The 21208-nt window shown below is 41.1% G+C and overlaps 1 protein-coding gene across 2 annotated transcripts in view; it reads left to right on the plus strand.

Annotated features, from left to right (window-relative positions):
- RAI14 (retinoic acid induced 14) overlaps positions 1 to 21208 on the plus strand; it is a 133994-nt gene that overhangs the window by 109716 nt on the left and 3070 nt on the right. The window contains exons 6-16 of one of the 2 annotated variants that reach the window (XM_073343703.2): positions 1536 to 1593; positions 2477 to 2547; positions 5223 to 5329; positions 8401 to 8579; positions 9206 to 9234; positions 10225 to 10311; positions 10844 to 10930; positions 11628 to 11685; positions 12121 to 12239; positions 12744 to 14276; positions 15516 to 15665. In XM_073343703.2, the coding sequence (XP_073199804.1) occupies positions 1536 to 1593; positions 2477 to 2547; positions 5223 to 5329; positions 8401 to 8579; positions 9206 to 9234; positions 10225 to 10311; positions 10844 to 10930; positions 11628 to 11685; positions 12121 to 12239; positions 12744 to 14276; positions 15516 to 15665 (2478 nt within the window). The remainder of the gene's footprint in view (positions 1 to 1535; positions 1594 to 2476; positions 2548 to 5222; positions 5330 to 8400; positions 8580 to 9205; positions 9235 to 10224; positions 10312 to 10843; positions 10931 to 11627; positions 11686 to 12120; positions 12240 to 12743; positions 14277 to 15515; positions 15666 to 21208) is intronic. The other variant, XM_073343704.2, reaches the window with a different exon arrangement.

Raw genomic sequence — 21208 nt, forward strand, 5'->3', positions numbered from 1 at the left:
CCTCTGCTCGTTTCTTGAACAAATATTTAGAGTGTGCCATGGGTTGGGGGTTAGTGGGATGGACCTTGCAGGGGGAGAGAGTCAGAGGCATTAAGGGAAGATGGAGGACAGAATAGCAAAGGTAACCTCTGGCTGAGCCAGCAGAGGAGAGAGCGGGGAGTTGAGAATTAAGAGTGGTGTAGACAGGACCTGCAGATGGGAAGAAGTGGGGGCAAGTGGGTGATGTTGAAGGAGACAAGGTAATAGTTGGAAAGAGAGAATTTGGATATTGAGAGATGGGATCCAATAGTCAATGGCAGTTTTAATCGAACCAGTGATAGCATAGACAGTGACATCCAGCTGGTTATACTGCATGCAGTAACAGGTTAATTCAACTACCAATAGTGGATGGATGTGGGTGGGTGAGCATGAAAGTACCCATTCACTCACTCAGCTGCTACAGCAGCTAACTGCTTTGTTGGTTATGTATTATTTATCTCTTTGTAAACAATTAGAAACCAGTGAGAATGCAAGAAATTGGTAGCATTAGTTTGTTCATGCTCTGATCACACTCCTCTATTTCTTTGCGGACTTGCTTTACGTGATGTAAGCTGTTACAAATGTGAGGAAGGCATAAGATCAACACATGTCTTTGAAGTTGAGTTCAAGAAGACTAGATGTACATCTTAAATTTTAAATGTATTGGCTTCCTTTATTGAAGCTGATAATGTATTTGCAACTGAGCCCACTTACCCAGCAGTTTTGCTAAAGTTTATAGATAGATGTGCTGTGTTTAAAGGCCTGGAGCTAATATTTTTCATTTTAAAAACCAATTCTTTTAAAAATACCACTTTAGTTTAATGCATAATATTACTAAAGTTTTATGTGCTGAAAAATGCCATGTTAAAGAACTGTTAAGATTTATTACTTTAACTAGGTATGATGGTAAAAGTATTAAAGGAAAGCCAGGATTTTAAAATTATTCAGTTATGGCTTTTTGAAAAATCCTCATGAAGATAGATTATAATTGTATTTATTATCTTAATAGTCACTTCATTTAATATACCTAAAGATGAAGCATACATTTTCTTTAACAAAGACTGTAAATAATGTAGACAAACTGCATTATAAAATGGGTTTGTTTGTTTTTTTTTAATAAAATTTGGAGGTGGGGATTTTTTGTGAGTACTCTTTACACAAGACAGCCAGATATAGACTGTTCTGAATGTATAGTTTCCTTTATTCTGCAACTTTTGATCATCTTCATTGGCCAGGAGGGTTACGGGGTCATGTCTTCCTCCCAGGAGTGTTGTCTTCCATAACTCCAGTGTATGTGTTTCAGCAAGTGGGATGCATGCTAAAGTAGTTAGGATTTATTGAGAGGAAAACTATTCCTTCTAATGATTAACCCAGTGTTTATTGGTTTTTATGGCCTGGAACATCTGTGGTAGTTCATAAAGCTGGTTGTCCCAAGAGGTCATCCCTCTGTACTTGCAGCAAACAAATGCTTTGTGTTCTTTTATTTTTCTCTAAGCATTTTCTTCTTCTTTCTACAGTCTAAATGCCCAGCAGACAGCATTGACAACTCTGGGAAAACAGCTTTACATTATGCAGGTAACTTTTCTGTTGAAAACTTGTTATCCACTCTCTCATTCTGGCATTTACACAATCCTAGACATTCTCTTTTATGCTAGAGCTTGATAAATGTTATCACATAAATCCAGTAACTCCTTGTGTGATTTTCATGTTATGGCTGGAAAAGTAGTCAGCACCGCGGTAAGATACATTAAAGTAGGCTCTGCTTCTGTTTCCTCATAGAACTACATTTTCTTCACTTTTCTTTTAATTTTTTCTTATTTATAGCTTCTTGACATTGTTTCAGTGTGTCTGCTTTTTTTTTAAAAAAAAAGTTACAATGAACTCCTTGCTTAAATCAATGGCATCTCAGTTTTACTGATTGTAGTGACATATGGCCAGTAGACTTCAGCGTTGCTACACTTCAAACAAGTGAATCAAACGTATTGCTTTTAAAATCATGTACAGTTAACAGGGGTACTCATGAAAGTGCCAAGAAAGGTGATATAATGTATTATGGGTCAAGTTGTTCATGTTTTTGGGCAAAAAGACTATCCTCTTATGCTACTCTGGGCTGTGATTACAAGTTTATTTTAAAATATAATTTGCTTTTCTCAATTCATGCTCTTTGTATTCTGCCCACCCTCGTCCTGCTTGGACGGTAAAAAAAGACAAATCAATTTGATTGGTTAGTTCTCAGACACTAACATAATGCTGCAGTCTTTGGTTTGCAAGAAGGCAGGGAAACGTCTAAATCTGCAAATGCCCTTTCAGTGGATTTTTTTAAAGAGAACCTCTAATATTTTTCAGTGTGAATGTTTGAGTTGAACTCTTTGATGCTTCCACCATTATACACTGGCAGTGCAGAGACAATAGACTTTTTAAAAATGGATTTAATTGATTTTTATTCATTTTTTTTCAGCTTCATGTGGCTGCCTTCAAGTAGTTCAACTTTTGTGTGAGCACAAATGCCCAATTAATATCAAAGATTTGGTATGTACTTTATCTCACTGAACGCTTTAAAATGGTTTTCCATCTTTCAATCTGGCAAACGTCTATTACAGCAGTTTCTAAGCAATACTTTTTCTAATTTCCCTTATTTCCTTTGTGGGGAAGTTGCCTTTACATCTGACCTGCTGGTGCACACCTGAAAGAGAAGTGCTTCACCACCTAATGCAAAAAAGACCAAACTTGCTGCTCATGAAAGTGAGGGATTTGTGCTAGCGGCCAGAAACCGGCATATGGCCTTGATCCAAAGCCCATTTGAATCTGCTGGAGTTTTTCCGTTGGCTCAGGTTGGCTGTGGTTGAGGCACATTATGTGGACAAGTCCTGACCAGCAAGTCTCTTCCTTCTGCTGCCTTATTACTTACTATTTATATTACCGTAGCATCTCGGAGCCCTAATCATAGACCAGGACCCTGTTGTGTTAGGCACTGTACAAACACAAAGGAAAAAGACTGTTCCTCCCCGCAAAGAGTTTGTAATCTAAGTATAAGACAAGAGACAACAGATGGATACAGACAGGTTGACAGAGGAATACAAGGAAACAAAGACAATATTGGTCAGCATAATAGGCTGTGGTGTCAGCAGGCCAACAGCCTAAGTGTTGTCAAGCTTTTTATAGGCTTCACAACTGATTAAAAGCTTGGTGCCTAATTCATTATGCTAATTAACCTGTCGAGAGAGTTGCTGGAAAACAGCTAAAGACTATCCCATCTCTAGTATTGAAGAAAATGAAAAGTCCCTCTTCTTTTATAGAGAAAAGCTGTCAAATGAGTGCCATAGAATCATAGAATATCAGGGTTGGAAGGGACCTCAGGAGGTCATCTAGTCCAACCCCCTGCTCAAAGCAGGACCAATCCCCAATTTTTGCCCCAGATCCCTAAATGGCCCCCTCAAGGATTGAACACACAACTCTGGGTTTAGCAGGCCAATGCTCAAACCACTGAGCTATCCCTCCCCCCTATATGTGCCAGCCCTTCTCTTTTCCCACATTTGTAAGGCAAAGGTGGCAGCTATAGTGAGCCCTTGCAAGTTAAATGTATCTTGAATTTGAGGTGGTGAATCATCTCTTGTGTAGCACAGATTATTATACAGAGGCATGTTGTAAAGCACACTGTGGACTGCACCTTTGTGCTTGCCCTGCTAACACACAACCCACTCCACATGTAACTTGTATATACTCTGGGGGTGCTGGAACAATTTTTATAACGGGGGTGCTGAGAGCCATTGAACCAAACTCTAAATTCTTTATATAATGGAAACCGCTTCAAGCCAGGGGGTACTGCAGCACCCCTAGTTCCAGCACTAATGTATATACACAGTGACACTGAATACTTGCTCATGTTGTTGAGTTTGGAATAAATGGTTTGCATTATCATGTTGGGGAGACTGATGTTCCCTGTTCCTCCTTATTAGCTGGAGGTAAGGGAAGCTCTTTGTGGTGGTGTGGAGTTTTTTGCTTTCAGTGGAAACATGCTATGTGGACATGAGGGTATGGTTAAAGAGTGCCCCAGGACTTGGCATGTCTTTTCTCTTGTGTGTGTGTGGGGGTGGAAAGAAATATGATGCTTAACCTTCTTGTAAAACTATTTTTTTTGTTTACGGACTAGCTAACAAGAGATTGAACAATGTATATCCATCTATATATCTTAGGCCCTTTTATTGCCTTGGCTGCCATTACCATAGCATCTGAGCACCTTTCTATCTTTAACGTGTTAACTTCACAACAGCTCTGTGAGCTAAAGAAGTGCTGTCTTCCCCATTTTATAGATAGGGAACAGAGACATAAAGACACTAAGTACTTTGCCCTAGGTCAGACAGGATATCTGTGGTGGAGCAGAAAATTGAACCCAGGTCTTCCAGGCTAGCACCCTAACCACTGGACCTCCTCCTTCTCTGAATCCATAGAGACATTGTGGATGGAGTCCACTTTTGCTGGCTGTACTCTGTATATCCTTTAAGGTTTCAGAGAAGTTAATTTAAAGTAGAGTAGCCACCATGAAATGTCCATGGACAAAACAAATCACTGAGTTGTACCCAAGCTTTTGAGGTCCTCCTATAAAATTATACCTTGCATGACAAAAGACTGGTGGCATTCCAGAGTTCAGGCATAAAAACACTCATGCATGCTGTCTGAATATAATTTCTCCAGTCAGAGAAACTTCTTCCTTCCCACCTGTCGTATCTGATATTGGGTCTATCACAAAACTTATACTTAGAATTTGTCTCACTTGAAGACTTATCTTGTCCTTTTGATTCTATTTACCTAATTCATGTTTAAACTCACCACTTATTGTGGAAATATTTCTTAAGAAATTAAATGATTTATCTAGGACCTTAGAGACCTGCTCTGACCTGCTGTAGAGTTAACCAAAGAGCAAAGGGAGAACCAATAACCAACAGCATTCCTAAAGCTGTGCTGATTGATATCTCTGTGGATGCTCAGGCAAGGGATTAAATTAAGCCAAATTACATTGCCACTTGTTTCATAACAAACAAAAGAAGAAAAATCCATGGTTTATGAAGGGGAAACTGGATATGCCTTACAATCCATGCTCTGTAGAAGGAAGGGTCATAATTAACGTTTAAATTAACTGAGGGTTGGTTTTTTTGGGGGGGTGAATGAATTCATTCTTGTTCATAGTTTCTTAAATGTGTTCCTAGGATGGGAATTTACCCCTGTTGTTCGCAGTACAAAATGGCCATGCTGAGATATGTAGACATCTTCTGGATCATGGAGCAGACATCAATTCCAGGGACAAAAATGGAAGGTACAACAAAATAGCTTTGTTGTATTAGTGAATTCCATGATATTGACCTTTTGAAATTAAGTTTTTTTTTCTTTTTTCATCATACTTCCCCAGAACTGTCATTAATAGTAAATGTTGACAATTGTATAAGAGGTTGTCACCTGGCTGTGAGAGAAGGCTTGGAGCGTGTGCGGAGAGTTATGGCTAAAGTAAAATTTGAAAGGGTAAATACATAGGGCCAGCTGGCCCCTTTAAGACAGTCTTCACACTTCCAGCGTGGTGTAAAATGGGAGAAAAACACACTTAAATATCCCTCCTACAAGAATCTGGCCAATAACATTCATATACAGTCTTTTGAAGGCTGCTTGGTTTTCTCCATTGGATTTTTTCCCATGTCTGGCTTGAGTCCACATTTCCAAGTTGGCTCCAATAACTACAAGACATGTTTCCAGAAGGATTTTTCCTGTCTAAAAGGCCATTAAAGTACTGTGATGATCAGATGCTGGAAAACTGCAAGAGAAGACACAACAAAGGACTCCAGGATGGAAGTGCTGGAACTGGGGTTATTTAGTTTGCAGAAGAGACGAGTGAGGGGGGAGTTGATAGCAGCCTTCAATTACCTGAAGGGGGGTTCCAAAGAGGATGGAGCTAGATTGTTCTTAGTGGTGGCAGATGACAGAACAAGGAGCAAAGGTCTCAAGTTGCAGTGAGGGAGGTCTAGGTTGGATATTCGGAAACACTGTTTCACTAGGAGCGTGGTGAAGCGCCAGAATAGCTTACCTAGGGAGGTGGTGGAATCTCCATCCTTAGAGGTTTTTGAGGCCTGACTTGACAAAGCCCTGGCTGGGATGATTTAGTTGGGGTTGGTCCTGCTTTGAGCAGGGGGTTGGACCAGATGACCTCCTGAGGTCTCTTCCAACCCTAATATTCTATGATTCTCTATAGCTGCACCATTTAGTAATACGTTGAATTTATAGGCTCATGATTTGTCAAAATTGCTTTTTAAAGAAGAGCATCCCAAGAGTATTTCCCCACTTTTTCTTTTTACAATTTTGTTGATGGAATTTACATTTTTTAAAAATGTTTGAACTGTTTTATAAACCAGTATTGAAATTGCCAGAGCAAAATGGATTGCTGAGGAGATTTGGCATTTACACATTGTAATGCACGATAAGATGATTTAGAGCACTTTACAGCATATGGGAAAAATAAGAGTTAGCCCTTACTTTGGACTGATACAGACTAAGTGCATTAGAGCAGTGTTTTGTTGTCAGCTTTTCTAAGAAAAGAAGAAAACTAGCCCCTTTGTCCAGTTGCTGAATGGCCTTGTCCTTGTTTTGAACCTACAGTGCTGTCCACTCTGAGAGGTCTCTCTACCTTTCGCTTACAGGCTTTCTGTTGACTCTATGGAAACTCTCTTGAAAGTTCATTGTCCACTTGTATGAGAGCATTTCACTCTTCAGTAGACAGCACAGTAGTTATATTCCTGCTCTTTTTAGAAAACAGTAATGGTGAATACAAGGGAGGAAGATGATACTAAATGAGAAACTCTGTTTTTCTTTCTGCCCTCTCCTCCTTGTATGAAGACTAGCTGAATGTATTATATATCTGATTTTGTGGCAATATGTATCACTAATTTATGTAAGCTCTCTTAATATGAAAAAATAAAAATTGGGATTGTCCAACTTGAATATCCTGTCCAAATTCCAGTTGGGCAATTACTCTAAAATCATCTCTGCAATTTCACTTGAATATGATATTCTTCACTTTCCTCCCTTCTACTACTATTTTAACACACTGCTGTGCAACTGCCATCTTTCCACCATGCTTCTGCCCCCAAGTGGTGAGTGAAAGGAGTGCTATAATGTTTTGACAAATATGGAAGGAAACAATTCATTGCCATAAAAAGAACAGGAGTACTTGTTGCACCTTGGAGACTATTTGATTTGAGCATAAGCTTTCATGGGTTACAGCCCACTTCATCGGATGCATAGAATGGAACATACAGTAAGAAGATATAGATAGATATAAATACACATACAGAGAACATGAAAAAGTGGAATAAGAGGCTAATTAATTAAGATGAGCTATTATCAACAGGAGAAAAAAACTTATGCTCAAATAAATTTTAGTCTCTAAGGTACCACAAGTACTCCTGTTCTTTTTGCAGATACAGACTAACACAGCTGCTACTCTGAAAAAAATTCATTGCCATGATCGTGTTTGCCATTGTTCTTGTCTGTTCCTTTCAAAGCACAAACTAAAAAACACCAATCTATTAGACCTGTTTTCAAGCTGAGGGCAGCGTATTTTTCACAGGAGGGTAAACAAATGCTAGTATGCAGCAAAGTACTTTTGATAAAACTCTTCATCCCTGCAAGTAACTTGGAAGGATTTTAAAAAAATACAGTGTACTCCTGCTGCATGCAATCCACTATTCCAGGCTCTTGACACTGTTTGTAGGTTGCCTAGCCTTGGAGTTGGGATTGACTGCTAAATTTTTTTGTGGGATAACAAGATATTTTGGTTTTCTAGAGGAGATTTGAGCTGTCCTCCTTCACTGTGTGTCTTTTCAATTTATTTTGCTTTTTGGCTGAAATGAGTAAATCTCCATGACTGTATCTGCGTTCACTTAAAAGCAATGAGTGAAATGCAGCTGTATTCAAATAGATGCTCTTGTCCTGCACCATGACTCTCAGGGCTGTAGTTTGATCTTGGCTCTGGCATCTGACAGCCTTTCTAATCAGAAGCTGCTTCTGTGCCAGTTTCCTTTCGAAAACTGGACAGCCTGCTGATAAAAGCTGCTCATCAGGTACCTCCTCTTGGAAGTGCAGTGATGAGACTCAAGATGGAGCAAGGATCAGAATGCCAAATTCCTCAAAAAGGCCCTAGGGGTAGGGTGGGGGCTGGGGTGGGAGCAGGTGTGTGGGGAGAAATGAGGAGAGAAATTGTGCATGTTGATTTAAAAAAACAAATCTTGGATTTTATGGATGTTTGTCCATGACTCAGGATGTTTTTCCCAAAAAAGTTGTGACAGAGCTACTGCCCTAAGAGTAGAATCGTTACACTTGGGCTCTGTGTGTTTTCTCTAGAACTGCTTTGATGCTGGCTTGTGAAGCTGGCGGCCTTAACATTGTGGAAGCCTTGGTCAGAAAGGGTGCTGACTTCAGCCTTGTAGATGCCCTTGGACACGATGCCCTACATTACTCCAAGCTCTCTGAGAACGCCGGGATTCAGAGCCTCCTCCTGTCGAAGATCTCTCCGGATGCCGGTATGTGAGAGGAAATAATGTGTCAGTTTGAACTGACCTGATCTGTTTTCAACGAGAAGTGAATTTACTTTTTGCACTATCTTGAAATGTGCTAGTTCTTGCAGGTAATTAGCATGCTGTTTAACTTAGCACTGCACCCAGTTTGCGAGGTGCTTCCTAAAACACAGAAGTGATCCCTGCTCCAAAAAACTTGCCAGATAGTGTTCCAGGGGGCTAGTGGAGCAATAGGGAGCAGCTATGAGGAAGAGGAACAGAGGGAAATTACTGCAGTAACATAGCAAGGGCTAGCACACAGCATGGAGTTGGGCTTTTTATTCTGTGAAGGGAATAAATTAAAGTTCTTAGCTGGCTAATTTTGTTTACGCTTCCCAGTGATGGATGTCACGGGAGAGGCTCTAATGTAGAGAGGGGAGTGGCCTTGTGGACTCTTTCAAGAAGGGTATTCCAAGTATGTAGGCAGCATGAAAGAAATGCAGGAGACTTGTTGGAGAAGAAGTAGACAAATGGGATATCCAGGCTGGCATTGCAGGCAGTCAGGGTGGGGTGGGGCCATGCAAAGACATTATTGCTTTTTTTCTTAATGGTATTTAACATAAAACACTTTTTTCCCCCTCCCTGCTCTACAGATACGAAGTCACCAACAAAGCCAAAGCAGGTATTTGTCTCTCTCATGTTACTTGAAAATATTCAGACTATACAGGTCTGTGACTTCCTGTGAAAATGATAAATGGCATATGCTTAAAAGCACCAATAAATGTCACACTGAGATTTACCTGTAATTATAATGTTCTATAGTATGAATGTTTGAGTTGCTCATAGTAGAAGCATGTTGCAGAAATATATTGCTTTAATAGCTTTTTTCTCTTTTTTAAACTTTGCCTTTTACAAGATTCAGTAACCAATCAGCTTTGGGGAGGCAGGAAAAGGGTGCTGGGGGGAAGGGTGTGGTTCTGTGGTTAGGGAGAGGAAGCACAAACTCTTGTGGAAAAACTCAAGAGTTTGGGCCCCAAGACTGGACTTTCTCACACCTTGATTATGGAGACAGACAAAGGCAAAGCTTTTCAACAGGAAACAGATAGTTCAGGGTTACAAGGGGTATTGCTGGGATGCCCTTTGCTGGAGAGCCCAGTGGTGAAAATCCCACAGGTTGAAGCAATAAAAATGCCCTACTAGCACTTATTAGGGGCATAATATTTTGGAGGGTGCACACCCCATTAAAGTGAGAAGCCATGGAGTGACTGATTCAGGCGCTCCCCTTCCAGAAGAAATAGTTCTTTCATGCTATCCAAACACAAGAGTGGTTGACGAAGAAGAAGAAAAATGGCCATTCGTGGTCAGTTAACTAAGCTGTGAACGAATGATGTATTTGAGATTACTAGTAAATGCTAAACCTTTCATCAGCTTGTGCTTTTTCACTAAATCTTTGTTTTTGCTGAAGCATGAATTGCAAAGGGGGTGGGGGCCATCCTTGTCTTCAAGCATGCCTAGTATCTTGCCTACTATAGCAATGTAGTTATTGTGGAGAAGCTTGAATGAGACAAGGAACAAATTGCTCAAGTTATGTGGGGTTTTTAATAAAACTGCTTACTCAGACTTTACTAACCAAATTAACAAACCTCCATTCTCTGGCCTGTGAAACTTTCAGCATGACCAAGTCTCTAAATTAAGTTCAGAAAGAAGTGGAACTCCAAAAAAACGCAAAGCCCCACCTCCTCCTATCAGTCCTCTCCAGGTAAAGAAAAAGTCCAAGTTTGAACATTTTGATATTTGTAGTGGGATGGGAAAGATCCAGAGCACAATGTGAATGATGCTGGCAAAATCTGCTGTGTTATTTTATATGTCTGTCTCATGTGTTATGAGTAGATTTTTTCTAAGGTTAGGATGACATCTTGAAAACCCGTATTGGTTACAGTTATTAAGAAAGCTGCTAGAAATGTGGCATGGTCTAAAAGCTGCACATAAAGGTGGTCTCTTTTGATGAATGGCTTAAAATGCACTTCCACATACAGATAGCTGTAGAAATCTAATAAGGGGAGAGAGCAGGAAAGATATATAATATGGGATTTAATTACAGCTTAACAAATAGGTTATTAAACTGAAACATTGCTCATGTCTGGAAATAATGCATGTGTGCTGCTGGCTAAGAACAGCATTGAGTAATTAGGTTTGCTGTTTGGTGCTAACACAGAATTATTGCATATGTTAACCCAGGCAGTAGAACTCCCTAATATATATACACACACATGCACACACTTCTTTTTCAGTTCAGTGATTTGTCCTCTCCACGTTCAGCAACCTCAACTCCAATTGCTGGAAAAGGACAGGTGTTCTTCACTGAACAAGTATGCAAGGTATATTTACTCTTGCTGTTCTGTCATTTTAATAAACTTTGGCTGTATTTAAGGGGATAAAAATATAGAACTTTGATAATCCACATCAGTGACTGGGAGATCCACTGTGAATGGTTGAATTTTGATAAATAAATGGTTTATAATGTGCGTAAAATCAAAGGGCATATATTTTGTAAACTTATTTTGATATTTTCTTTCAGTAAATGTGGTGGTAATTCATAATAAATGAGTAAATGTTTTGCATCTTAACACACAGTAGCAAGTTATTTAGTGCTAACAAAGTGCCTGGCATGTTCATTACATACAATAAAGACAGTCCTCGTTCAAAAGATTTCATCGGGATGAGTAGCCACTTGCTACTGTGTGATTTCACCCTGTGTTATCGAAGACTGTAGTCCTTTGATGTTTTAAATATATCATACGCACTACATTGCATAATTTGGCGCATAGGCAAAGACTTTCAAAACTGCCTGCGGGAGTGTGGATGCCCAGATCACATTAATTTTAATGGGAATCGGGAGGCCAAATCTCTTAGGTGAATTTAGAAATCTGGCCCCTAACTTTTAAGGAATGTTGTTTGGAACAAGACATCAGACCCCAGAGCATCCATTCTGCAGGGCTTGACCTCATTCCATACTCATTTCTGTGAAGTCTAGAACTTCTTGAAGTGAAAGGGTTGTCTCCTTGTGTCTCACAGGAAGAGATCAGCTCCATTCAGCGAGATAACAAGGATAGATTGAGTGATAGTACTACAGGTAAGGTGAATAATAAAGCCTTCTTTAATTCTCAAAGCTTATTCTTTTTATCAACTGTCTTTTAGAACCATTTAAATGTAGGAATAATGCTAATGATATTAGAGAATGGTTTCAGCATTGTAACTCTAGAAAAACTGACGTGCCAGTGATTAAACCGTTTTTAGAAATCTAGCTAGAAATAATTCCTTCATTTGGCATATTAATGGTGTCCCTCTGGGACATGCGGCATTGGCCTCTGTCGGAAGGCAGGATACTGGGCTAGATTGACCTTTTGGTCTGACTCAGTATGGCTGTTCTTATGGAAAAAAACAAAACAAGTTCACACCATCTCAAAGTCATAATGATTTTATGTGAAAGGATAGTGACTGTAGCAAAAGCAGGAAATATGTCATCACTTCAGTTGTTTTAAATGGTTTGAAACCATTTTTTTTAAAGGTGCTGATAGCTTACTGGATATAAGTTCTGAAACTGACCAGCAAGATCTGCTTGTATTGTTGCAAGCAAAAATTGCTTCTCTAACACTACACAATAAGGAGTTACAAGACAAATTACAGGTATGTATTACATTTATGCACCTAATTCAAAGGAAAGGGATCTTTCAGTTCTTGAATAGCGGAATAAAGAACTACTTTGTTTTATAGTGATGTACTGTGAAGATAAATTAAAAGACAGTTTGTAGGTAGTTAAGAGTTTCAAGAAATCAAGAGGAAACTTTGACTTCGAGTATGAAATCGTTTGCAATTCTCATTTTCCCCATAAATTAGATGATAGCCTTTTTTTTTTTATAGATGGAGTTAATTATTTCAGAACTCTGACTAATGATTGAGGGTTTTCAGCATTTTAACTCTCATAGCTTTTGATCCTTTTTGTGCTTCAGAAATCATCCCAGGTATTTAGATGCACTTAGCAGCCAGTATCTTCCTTTGCGTGCTAAGCTTTGCTGAAAATCTAGCCCACAATGTTTTCATTGTTCATCTCTGTAGGGCACAGTAAGAGTTCCTTACTTAATCTACTCAGTAACATATATTGTTTTATAAACACTAATGATTTTTATGCAGGAAAAAACACCCAGAGAAACAGAAATGGATTCCACCCTAGATTCCTATCATTCCACCCAAACAGAGTTTGATCAGTCAGTGGATAGACAAAGTCAAACTTCAGCTCAGGAGCTAAAATCATCCTCATTAAATGCAACACAAACTCAAGAGAAGTCAACAAGCAACAATGAGGTAAAAATTAAGCGTCTACAAGAAGATTTAAAGGATATACAGAGGAAATTAGATAATTCCGAAGCAAAAAGAGAGTACTTAGAGACCCAACTTCAGTCTAGAATCCCAGAAACAATTAATTTAAACAGTGCAGATATTTCTGAAAATAGCTCTGATCTTAGCCAGAAACTTAAAGAAACCCAATGCCGGTATGAAGAAGCTATGAAAGAGGTCTTGAATGTACAAACGCAGATGAAATTGGGCCTTGTTGCTTCTGAAAACAAAGATACTTACTCGGATGTCCATGAACTGAGGGTTACATGTGAGGAAATTGAAGTGCTAAAGCAAGAACTCAGGAAAGCATTAGAGGAAAGTGAAAGGCATAAAGAGAAAGTGAGAGAGCTACAGGAAAAACTTGAAGAAAGAGAGCAGAACGTTGCTAGCAAAATGTCTATAGAAGAATGTGAGGAAATAAAAAATTCTTATTGTTCAATAATTGAGAACATTAACCAAGAGAAAGCTTTGTTGATCGAGAGATACAAAGAAGGGCAAGGAGAAATCAAAAGGCTACAAGACAAGTTAAATCAGATGCAGTTGGAATCCAGTGATGAAGCTCGGGAGATAAAAGAAGCAAGGGATAGAATGATAGATGACCTACACAGACAAGTTAGTGAGCTGTCTCAGTTGTACAAAGAAGCACAAACAGAGCTTGAAGATTACAGGAAGAGGAAAGTATTAGAGGATGTAGCTTTGGAATACATTCCTAGAGATGAGCATGAGAAACTGATGTGGGTAACAAATTCATTGAAAGATAAAGCTGAAGATGCATTATCTGACATGAAGTCCCAGTACACACAGGTATTAAATGAAGTAGCTCAGCTCAAGCAACTGATAGATACTCAGAAACAAAACTCTGTACCAGTTGCTGAGCATCTTGAGGTGGTAACTGCTCTCAGGTGTACGGCAAAGGAAATGGAAGAAGAAATAAATGAATTTAAGGAAGAGCTTATTAACAAGGAAACTGAGGTAAGAAATCTGCAGAAGGAATTGTTGGAAGAAAAAGCTGCAATTAAGGAAGCAATGGTGCTCAGAGCTTCATATGAAAAACTCCAGTCATCGTTAGAAGGTGAAGTTAATATTTTGTCATCCAAACTAAAGGATTTAATGAAAGAGAAAGAGAATGTGTCCGTAGATGCTGCACAGTTGAGAAATGAAGTCTTGCAATTAAAAGGGGAAAAAGAAGGTATTCAAACTCTCCTTGAGGGCAAGGAGCAGGAAATAAATGGACTTTACCGTAAGTACCATCAAGCTCAAGAAGATCTTCTTGACATGAAAAGATATGCAGAAAGCTCGTCAAAGCTAGAAGAAGATAAAGATAAAAAGGTTAGTGATTCATTAAAGAGATTGGGTTTCCTGGATGTTTAGACCTTATAAAGCAACTTGAGTAACGCATGCAGTTCACAGCTCCATATTAAACAAAGTGTCACGGAGTATAACTTTTGAATACACCTTTCTGTCTTGTAATCTAAGGTCCCAGAATCCCATCTTTAATACTGATAAAAGCTTGTTTGGCTAAATGCATATTTGACCCTGTGGAGATCCCCACAAGGAGAGCTGCATGATCTGTCACTGTCAGGTGAAGTCATATGTGGCCCAGTTGCCCAAGTGCTTGCACTCCTGTTTTGAAATGATGGACGTGGGAGTTAGAACAGGGAGAGATCCACAGGGAGAGAAGTTTTGCAAACCTAAATAAAGATGCACAAGTGACCAAAGATCCTACAGTTCTTATTTTACCCAGATCATTTCACCCATACCTACTCATCTTTTTCCATAATTGGGATATCTGAGAGCACAGAGTTCTTATAATAGAAAATGGGCCACAGATGTGGTAGCTGGCTATATAACATTTTGCTGGCTGTGTATACTTGGCCCAAGCGAGCTGCATTTCTGTCTTCAGACATAGATGTATTCAGAGGCTGTGCCCATAGAGTCAGTAAACGCAATACCTCAATGGTATAAATATTGCTTCACGTAAGTTGTTAAAGCAATGAGTTTCCATTTGGAAATGTGAGAATTCTGTACAAAAGCAAATTTGCTAACAGAAACGGAATGCTTAAAATGATCAGGATGGTGGAGGGAAATTTGGCAGTGAGCCAAGAGGCTTTGGTGGGGAGGGAGCTGGAATGGTGGGTGAGATGTAGGCAGAAAGAAGAGTAGTATGCCAGAGATTTGCGGGGAAGGAAATAGAGGTAGAAAGGTAAGTAGGAGAGAAACAATTTCTGGGAGAGGCAGATGGAGAGAGTAGCCAGCTGGGAGGACCTACATCTGTGTGCATTCCTCCCAGTACTAGTGAGAAGCTAGAACTGCCTACTGGCTTGCAGAGTAAGAAGGAGGCACTGCAGAGCTGGCTGAGAAAGAGCTACATCCCTTTGTGTAGACAAAGAGTTGCAGCATGGTGGGAGCACTATAACCTTTTGTTTACCTAGTAGCCGCCTTGTGCCTCAGATCAAGGTAGGGTTGCTTTTTCAGAATTCAGAAAAAAAGGCACAAATGTTCTCTAAATAAAGCACAGCAAAACCGTATTTCTTGCATCCTTTCACATGTACTATTTTTCCTTGATAGATCAATGAGATGTCCAAGGAAGTTTGCAAGTTAAAAGAAGCATTGAACAGTCTTTCTCAGCTTTCCTACTCAACCAGTGCACCCAAAAGACAAAGCCAACAGCTGGAGGCATTACAGCAACAAGTGAAACAGTTACAAAATCAACTGGCTGTAAGTGTCGGTTTCTTAACTGATAAACTCCAGCTGCTCTGATTGCAAATAGGATGTGAAGTCTTCCTTACAGTGCCCAGTTAAAGTGAAGCACAACTACTGAGTACGAGAAATGGATGCTTAATGCAATAAAGTGATCCCTTTTAATATATGCTATAACTGATAGTAGTGAATCCTCATTATTGTCACAGCAAAGCACTCTTTCAGCAATAATACAAAACTGAGTTACTGTGTTCCAGTATATCCCCAGAGATCTCGCACTTAGATCAGTCAACTTCACTCCATTTTCTGCTCTGGAGATACGGGAAATAGTGCAGCAGTTCCCAATAATTGAAATGATACTGCATTATACAGAATGCAGTTGCTTAAGCTACTGTGTTGAGGTTAAGCATTAATTGGCATTAAATGGGTTGATAAAATAATTATGGCACCTCCTAAGCAGATGTCATCACATCTCAATACATTTGTTCATTTTGCTGTGTCACAACTAAACTAAACTGTAGCAGAAATGCCACAGCTTTAAATGGATATCCAAACCTCTGAGATGCTGGGCTGTTAGAGCAATGTTTAACAGTTGATCCAACATGTTATAGCTGTAATAAAATGTGGTGTACTTGTGTGGCATAAAGTACAGAGCCAGTTTGCAATGGGGTTTTGTGTTGCTCAGAAAGGTGCAGATTTAGTCATCAGTTAAGATCTTTTTAAAAAATAATTAAAAGCTAAAATAAGCCTGATATTTTTGGAAGAAATCTTGTGACAAGTTTCTATCCAAACAGGCCCATATTTTTTTTTAAGAAGATGATAATTTTTCTCAGAATTGTGAACTGCTTTGAATGGTTTTAAAATTGGGCCTTCAATGGGGTTTCCCGTTTACAAGTAAAGGGCCCAGTCCAGCAGAACATGAAGACTTCCAAGCTGCAAAGAGCCGAAAAGCATTTTTTAAACCACAGAAAGCTCTTGCTGTGCGTTACGGAGCTGCTCTGGCAGTGCTTAAAGTGGGTGTGTTGGGAGGCCTGCCAGGAGTCGCAGACCTGACCCCCCCCCCCCCCCCAAAAAAAAAAAAGTTAAGACTTGAGCCTGGTTGCTGAGGAGCATACTTCAGGCATTGTCTTACCAAAGCTGCTGCTCCTAGATTATGAAATACACCTCCCCGCCCCACCCTGCCCCCAAACACAGATCTCTTTAAGCACCAAGTTCTGGGAAGGAAAGCTCTTGTATTTGAGTTCCCAACCGGCTGAGCTACACCGCTTTCCTGGTGCCTGTTGTTCCTTCTCCCCAGTCAGGCAGCAGGAGTTAATGTGGTGCTGAGCTAGAATTAGTCTCTTTCAGGAATACTAGTGGGAGCAATAGACGTAGTAAATCATTTAAACAATAAAACATTTAGGTCAGGTCTACACTAAAACGTTAGGTCAACCCAGCTACATCACTCAGGGATGTGAAAAATCCACACTCCTGAGTGACATAGTTAAGCCGACCTACTCCCAGTGTAGATAGCGCTTGGTTGACATATGAATTCTTCTGTGAGTAGTGTCCCAATGGGTGCTCCACTTCAGGTGCACATGCGCCTCTCAAGCCTGTGGTTGGATATTTTTCAATTAGCAGTGTCCATTCAGCCTGCACCTGTGTTGTGTACAACCTAATGCTGCACTCTGAAGGCATATACAGCTGCTCAGGCAAACCACCCTCAGTTCCTTCTGTATCACCAGAACTGAGCTCTAGTGTGGCTGCCTCATGCATGCGTCAGCGTGTTTTGGAGTTGATGTTTAGTTGAGTGTTTCGAGTTAGGGTTAGTTGTTAATATAAAATTAGCTAGTTGAGAGGTTTTCGATTTTCCTCCCCCATTTTTTTCTGGAGACCTTATTGGGCCTGGCCGAGCATGTTCCAAATGCTGCCTCTTTTGTCAAGAAGTTATCCTGATCGGTGTTGGCTACAAAGTGTTTCTGTTGCTTGGGAGAGTCCCATCTCTCCCAAAGTGCAATTTTTGCCTGGCTCTAAAATCTAGAGCTCGGAAGAATCAGGAGACCAAGCTGAACATGATGATGATAGTGGAGCACTCCCTTCGACTGGCTTCTGAGTCAGGGCAGGAGACCCACCCACTTTAGGTTGGGGAGGTTTAGGTTGGATATTAGGAAAAACTTTTTCACTAGGAGGGTGGTGAAACACTGGAATGTGTTACCTAGGGAGGTGGTAGAATCTCCTTCCTTAGAAGTTTTTTAAGGTCAGGCTTGACAAAGCCCTGGCTGGGATGATTTAATTGGGGATTGGTCCTGCTTTGAGCAGGGGGTTGGACTAGATGACCTCCTGAGGTCCCTTCCAACCCTGATAGTCTATGATTCACTTTCCCCCATACATCTGTCTCCTGACAGAGGCAGTGCCCTTTCAACTTTAGCCAAGTTCTTGCCTGAGAAAGGGAAGATCTCAAAGGACTCAGGGAAGGCTCCAAAGAGGAGGAGCTCGGTCTCCCGCCACAAGGAGCCAGCTCCCAAGAAGTCCTGATTTCCTGCTAGATCTGTGGTGTAAAAGGCCTTGAAGTCTCGACTGTCTACCATGCAGGTGAAAGACACTTCCTGTGGTACTGATGGAGCAAGGAGATCCTGGAGTATCTGGTATCATCTGCTTCCAGATCAGCACAGACTACTTCATATTCAACAATGGTGCCTTCCCACTCAGCTCAGTCAGTACTGACAAAATTGAAGCACACATCATTGGCCCTGGCACCTATGCGCACCAGATCAACTGCTGCATCAGTACCGACCTCCTCAATACCAAAGGAATCTGTTACTCCAGGGACTTGTTGAGTGTTAGGGACCCACTGCTTATGGGTTCTGAACTATTCTCAGTACCAAGACCCCAGTCTCTGGATTACCAGTGTTTCCTGGTACCACAGGATTCTCCATTCTTTTCACTGGGGCCCCCTCCGTTGAAGGACACTGAGGAGGATGGAGATAACTTTCAGTCAGTCTCCTGCTTATCCCTGTGAGGTTCCCCTCCTCCGCATCATTACAGGACCCCATACTTTGACAAAGACCTCCTTGCCCAGGTCTGAGATGGTGGTATCAGTCTTGCATACCATCCCGACTCCCATAAGGGCCTTCCTAGGAACCATCCTGAGATCTCTGGGCAGTGTATCAGCAGCAATTTGCCAGAACTCTGGCTACACTGCATCAGGAAACTAGAGTCATATGGTCTCCTGTACCAAATCCGAAACACAAGGCAATCTTTGAGGAACAAGAGGCTACTGAGTACAAAGAGGTTACCTCCCAAGCCCATATTTCATCTCCATCTCTGGACGAGTCAGTCACGCCTCTACCACCTTCAATGACTGATGGATTTTGTCAATTCCAGGACCTTGTGAAGTGGGTGGTGGGTACACTCCAGATATCTCTTGAGGTTGTTAAAGATTCTCACTTCATAAGCTCCTGGACACTTTGCAGTAAGTGATGCCCACCTGGGTTGCAGTATCCATGAACGAAGCATTTCTGGATCCAGCAATGACTGTCTCGCAAACTCCTGCCAGCTTGTAAATGGGCAGATGAGAAATATTAAGTTCCTCCCAGGCACTCAAAATTTTTATTTTCCCACCCTCCTAATTCCTTGGTGGTAGATGCTATAAATGAACAGGATAGACAGACAGGGCTGTTCCTTAGAGAAGAACCAGAAAAGGTTGGACCTGCTCACCTGCAATCCTCCAATTTCAGATTGCAAACTATCAGACGATCATGACCAAACAGGACTACACAAAGTACAAGAAATTTGCATTCTTTATTGAACATCTTCCACAGGAGCATAGAGAACACTTCCATGCCACTATTAAGGAGGGTCATTTATTAGTCAGAACCTCTATCCAAGCATCCTTGGATGCTGCAGATACTGCTGCTAGATCCATATCCACAGCAGTTGTCATGGGCAGGGTGTCCTGGCTCCAGTTGTCATGATTCCTGAGAGAGTCCAGAATACAATTGAGGACCGCCTGTTTCCCGAGAAGAGCTTCTGACCATCAACTATGGTTGAGTCCCTGCTTACGCTGAAGGACTCCAGGGTCCCTGCTCAGATCTTCAGGTATATACACCCTATGGGTCTCAAACTGCCCCATAGATCATGCCTGGCTCAGTTCTTTGGTTTTCACAGAACCACCGAGCCTGCTAGAAAAAGATTTCAGAGGAAAAGAGCTTCCCACCCTCCATTCAGGAGGTACCCGGTCAGCATCAAAACAGCAGTTTTGAGGGTTGGATTGCTATCTTAGACAGGCTATTAATCTACTGGTATTATTTCCTAAACCAAATAAACCTCAGCGGGAGACTTCACTTTGTACGTTAGATATATGATAGGCATTGGCCTTTTATCTGGATAGGACCAAGCAATTTTGGAAATCACCTAAACTCTTTGTATCCATCACAGAAAGATTTAAGGGGTCCACAATCTCTTCACAGACACTGGTGAGATGGATCTCTGCGTGTATTATTGCTTGCTATGATGCAGCTGGTGCTTTGCCTCTTCAGAGGATTTTAGCGCACACTACCAGATTACAAATAACTTCCACAGCATTATTCAAAAACATTTCCAGTGTCAGAGAGCTGCAGAGCTGCTACATGGGCTTCAGTGCATACCTTTTCTAAACGCTATGCCTTGGTCTGCACTGTCAGGTCTGATGCGGCACTTGATTTTGCTGTACTGTCTTCAGTCTTAAACTTGATTCCAAAGGTCCCCTCTCCCTATGAGGATACTTCTCAGGTGTCATCTGAAGTGGAGTACCCATAGGGTGCTCCGCTACCTACCCTCTTTCCCCTCTGCTTCAGACTGTTCTTGTTGGACATTTGCATTGAGAAGGAACTGCAGGTGGTTTGCCTGCCCAGCTCTGTGTGACCTGGGAGCACAATACGAGGTAGCATAGAGCACACCCGCAGGCCAAATGGACACTGCTAACAGAAAATCTCCCATCAAGGGCTCAAAAGGCTCATGCACACCTGAAGTGGAGCACCCATAGGGACACATCTCGAAGAACCACAGTTACTGCACAAGCTGAGTTGCCTTTTCTTCCATTGACCTAAATACTGCCTCTTGGGGAGGTGGATTAACTACAGCAATGGGAGAACCCCTCCCACTGCTGTAGTTAGCATCTACGCTGAAGCACTACAGTGGTGGTGTAGCAGTTTAAGTGTAGACATAGCCCTACTTAAAAATGAAGGCTTATGGCCATCTCGTAGCCTGCTGCCAGAGTTCTGTAGGAGTCTCTCATCTCCAGCTGCTTCCTTTCCTCCACTGCCTAACCACGAGAGCTGGGCCAGAAATGGTTTTCCCTTCCTGTGAAAAGTTTTGAGATTACAAGTTCCACATTGGGATGAACCCGAGACCTTTAAAAGTGGTGTTTTAATGAGCGTGAATGAGTGAGAGGCCAACACACCCTCCTACCCAAGAATAGCCAATAGCCTGGTGGTCAGGAAGCTTGCCTGGGATGTGGAAGTCCCTGGTCTGATTGGGGCAGAGCATGGACTTGCCCTGACCCCAGGCTACTGGCTATTGTGGGGTTGGTGTCTCCTCTCTCT

This window comes from Lepidochelys kempii, chromosome 5 (genome assembly GCF_965140285.1).
Source record: "Lepidochelys kempii isolate rLepKem1 chromosome 5, rLepKem1.hap1, whole genome shotgun sequence".
NCBI lineage: Eukaryota > Metazoa > Chordata > Testudines > Cheloniidae > Lepidochelys > Lepidochelys kempii.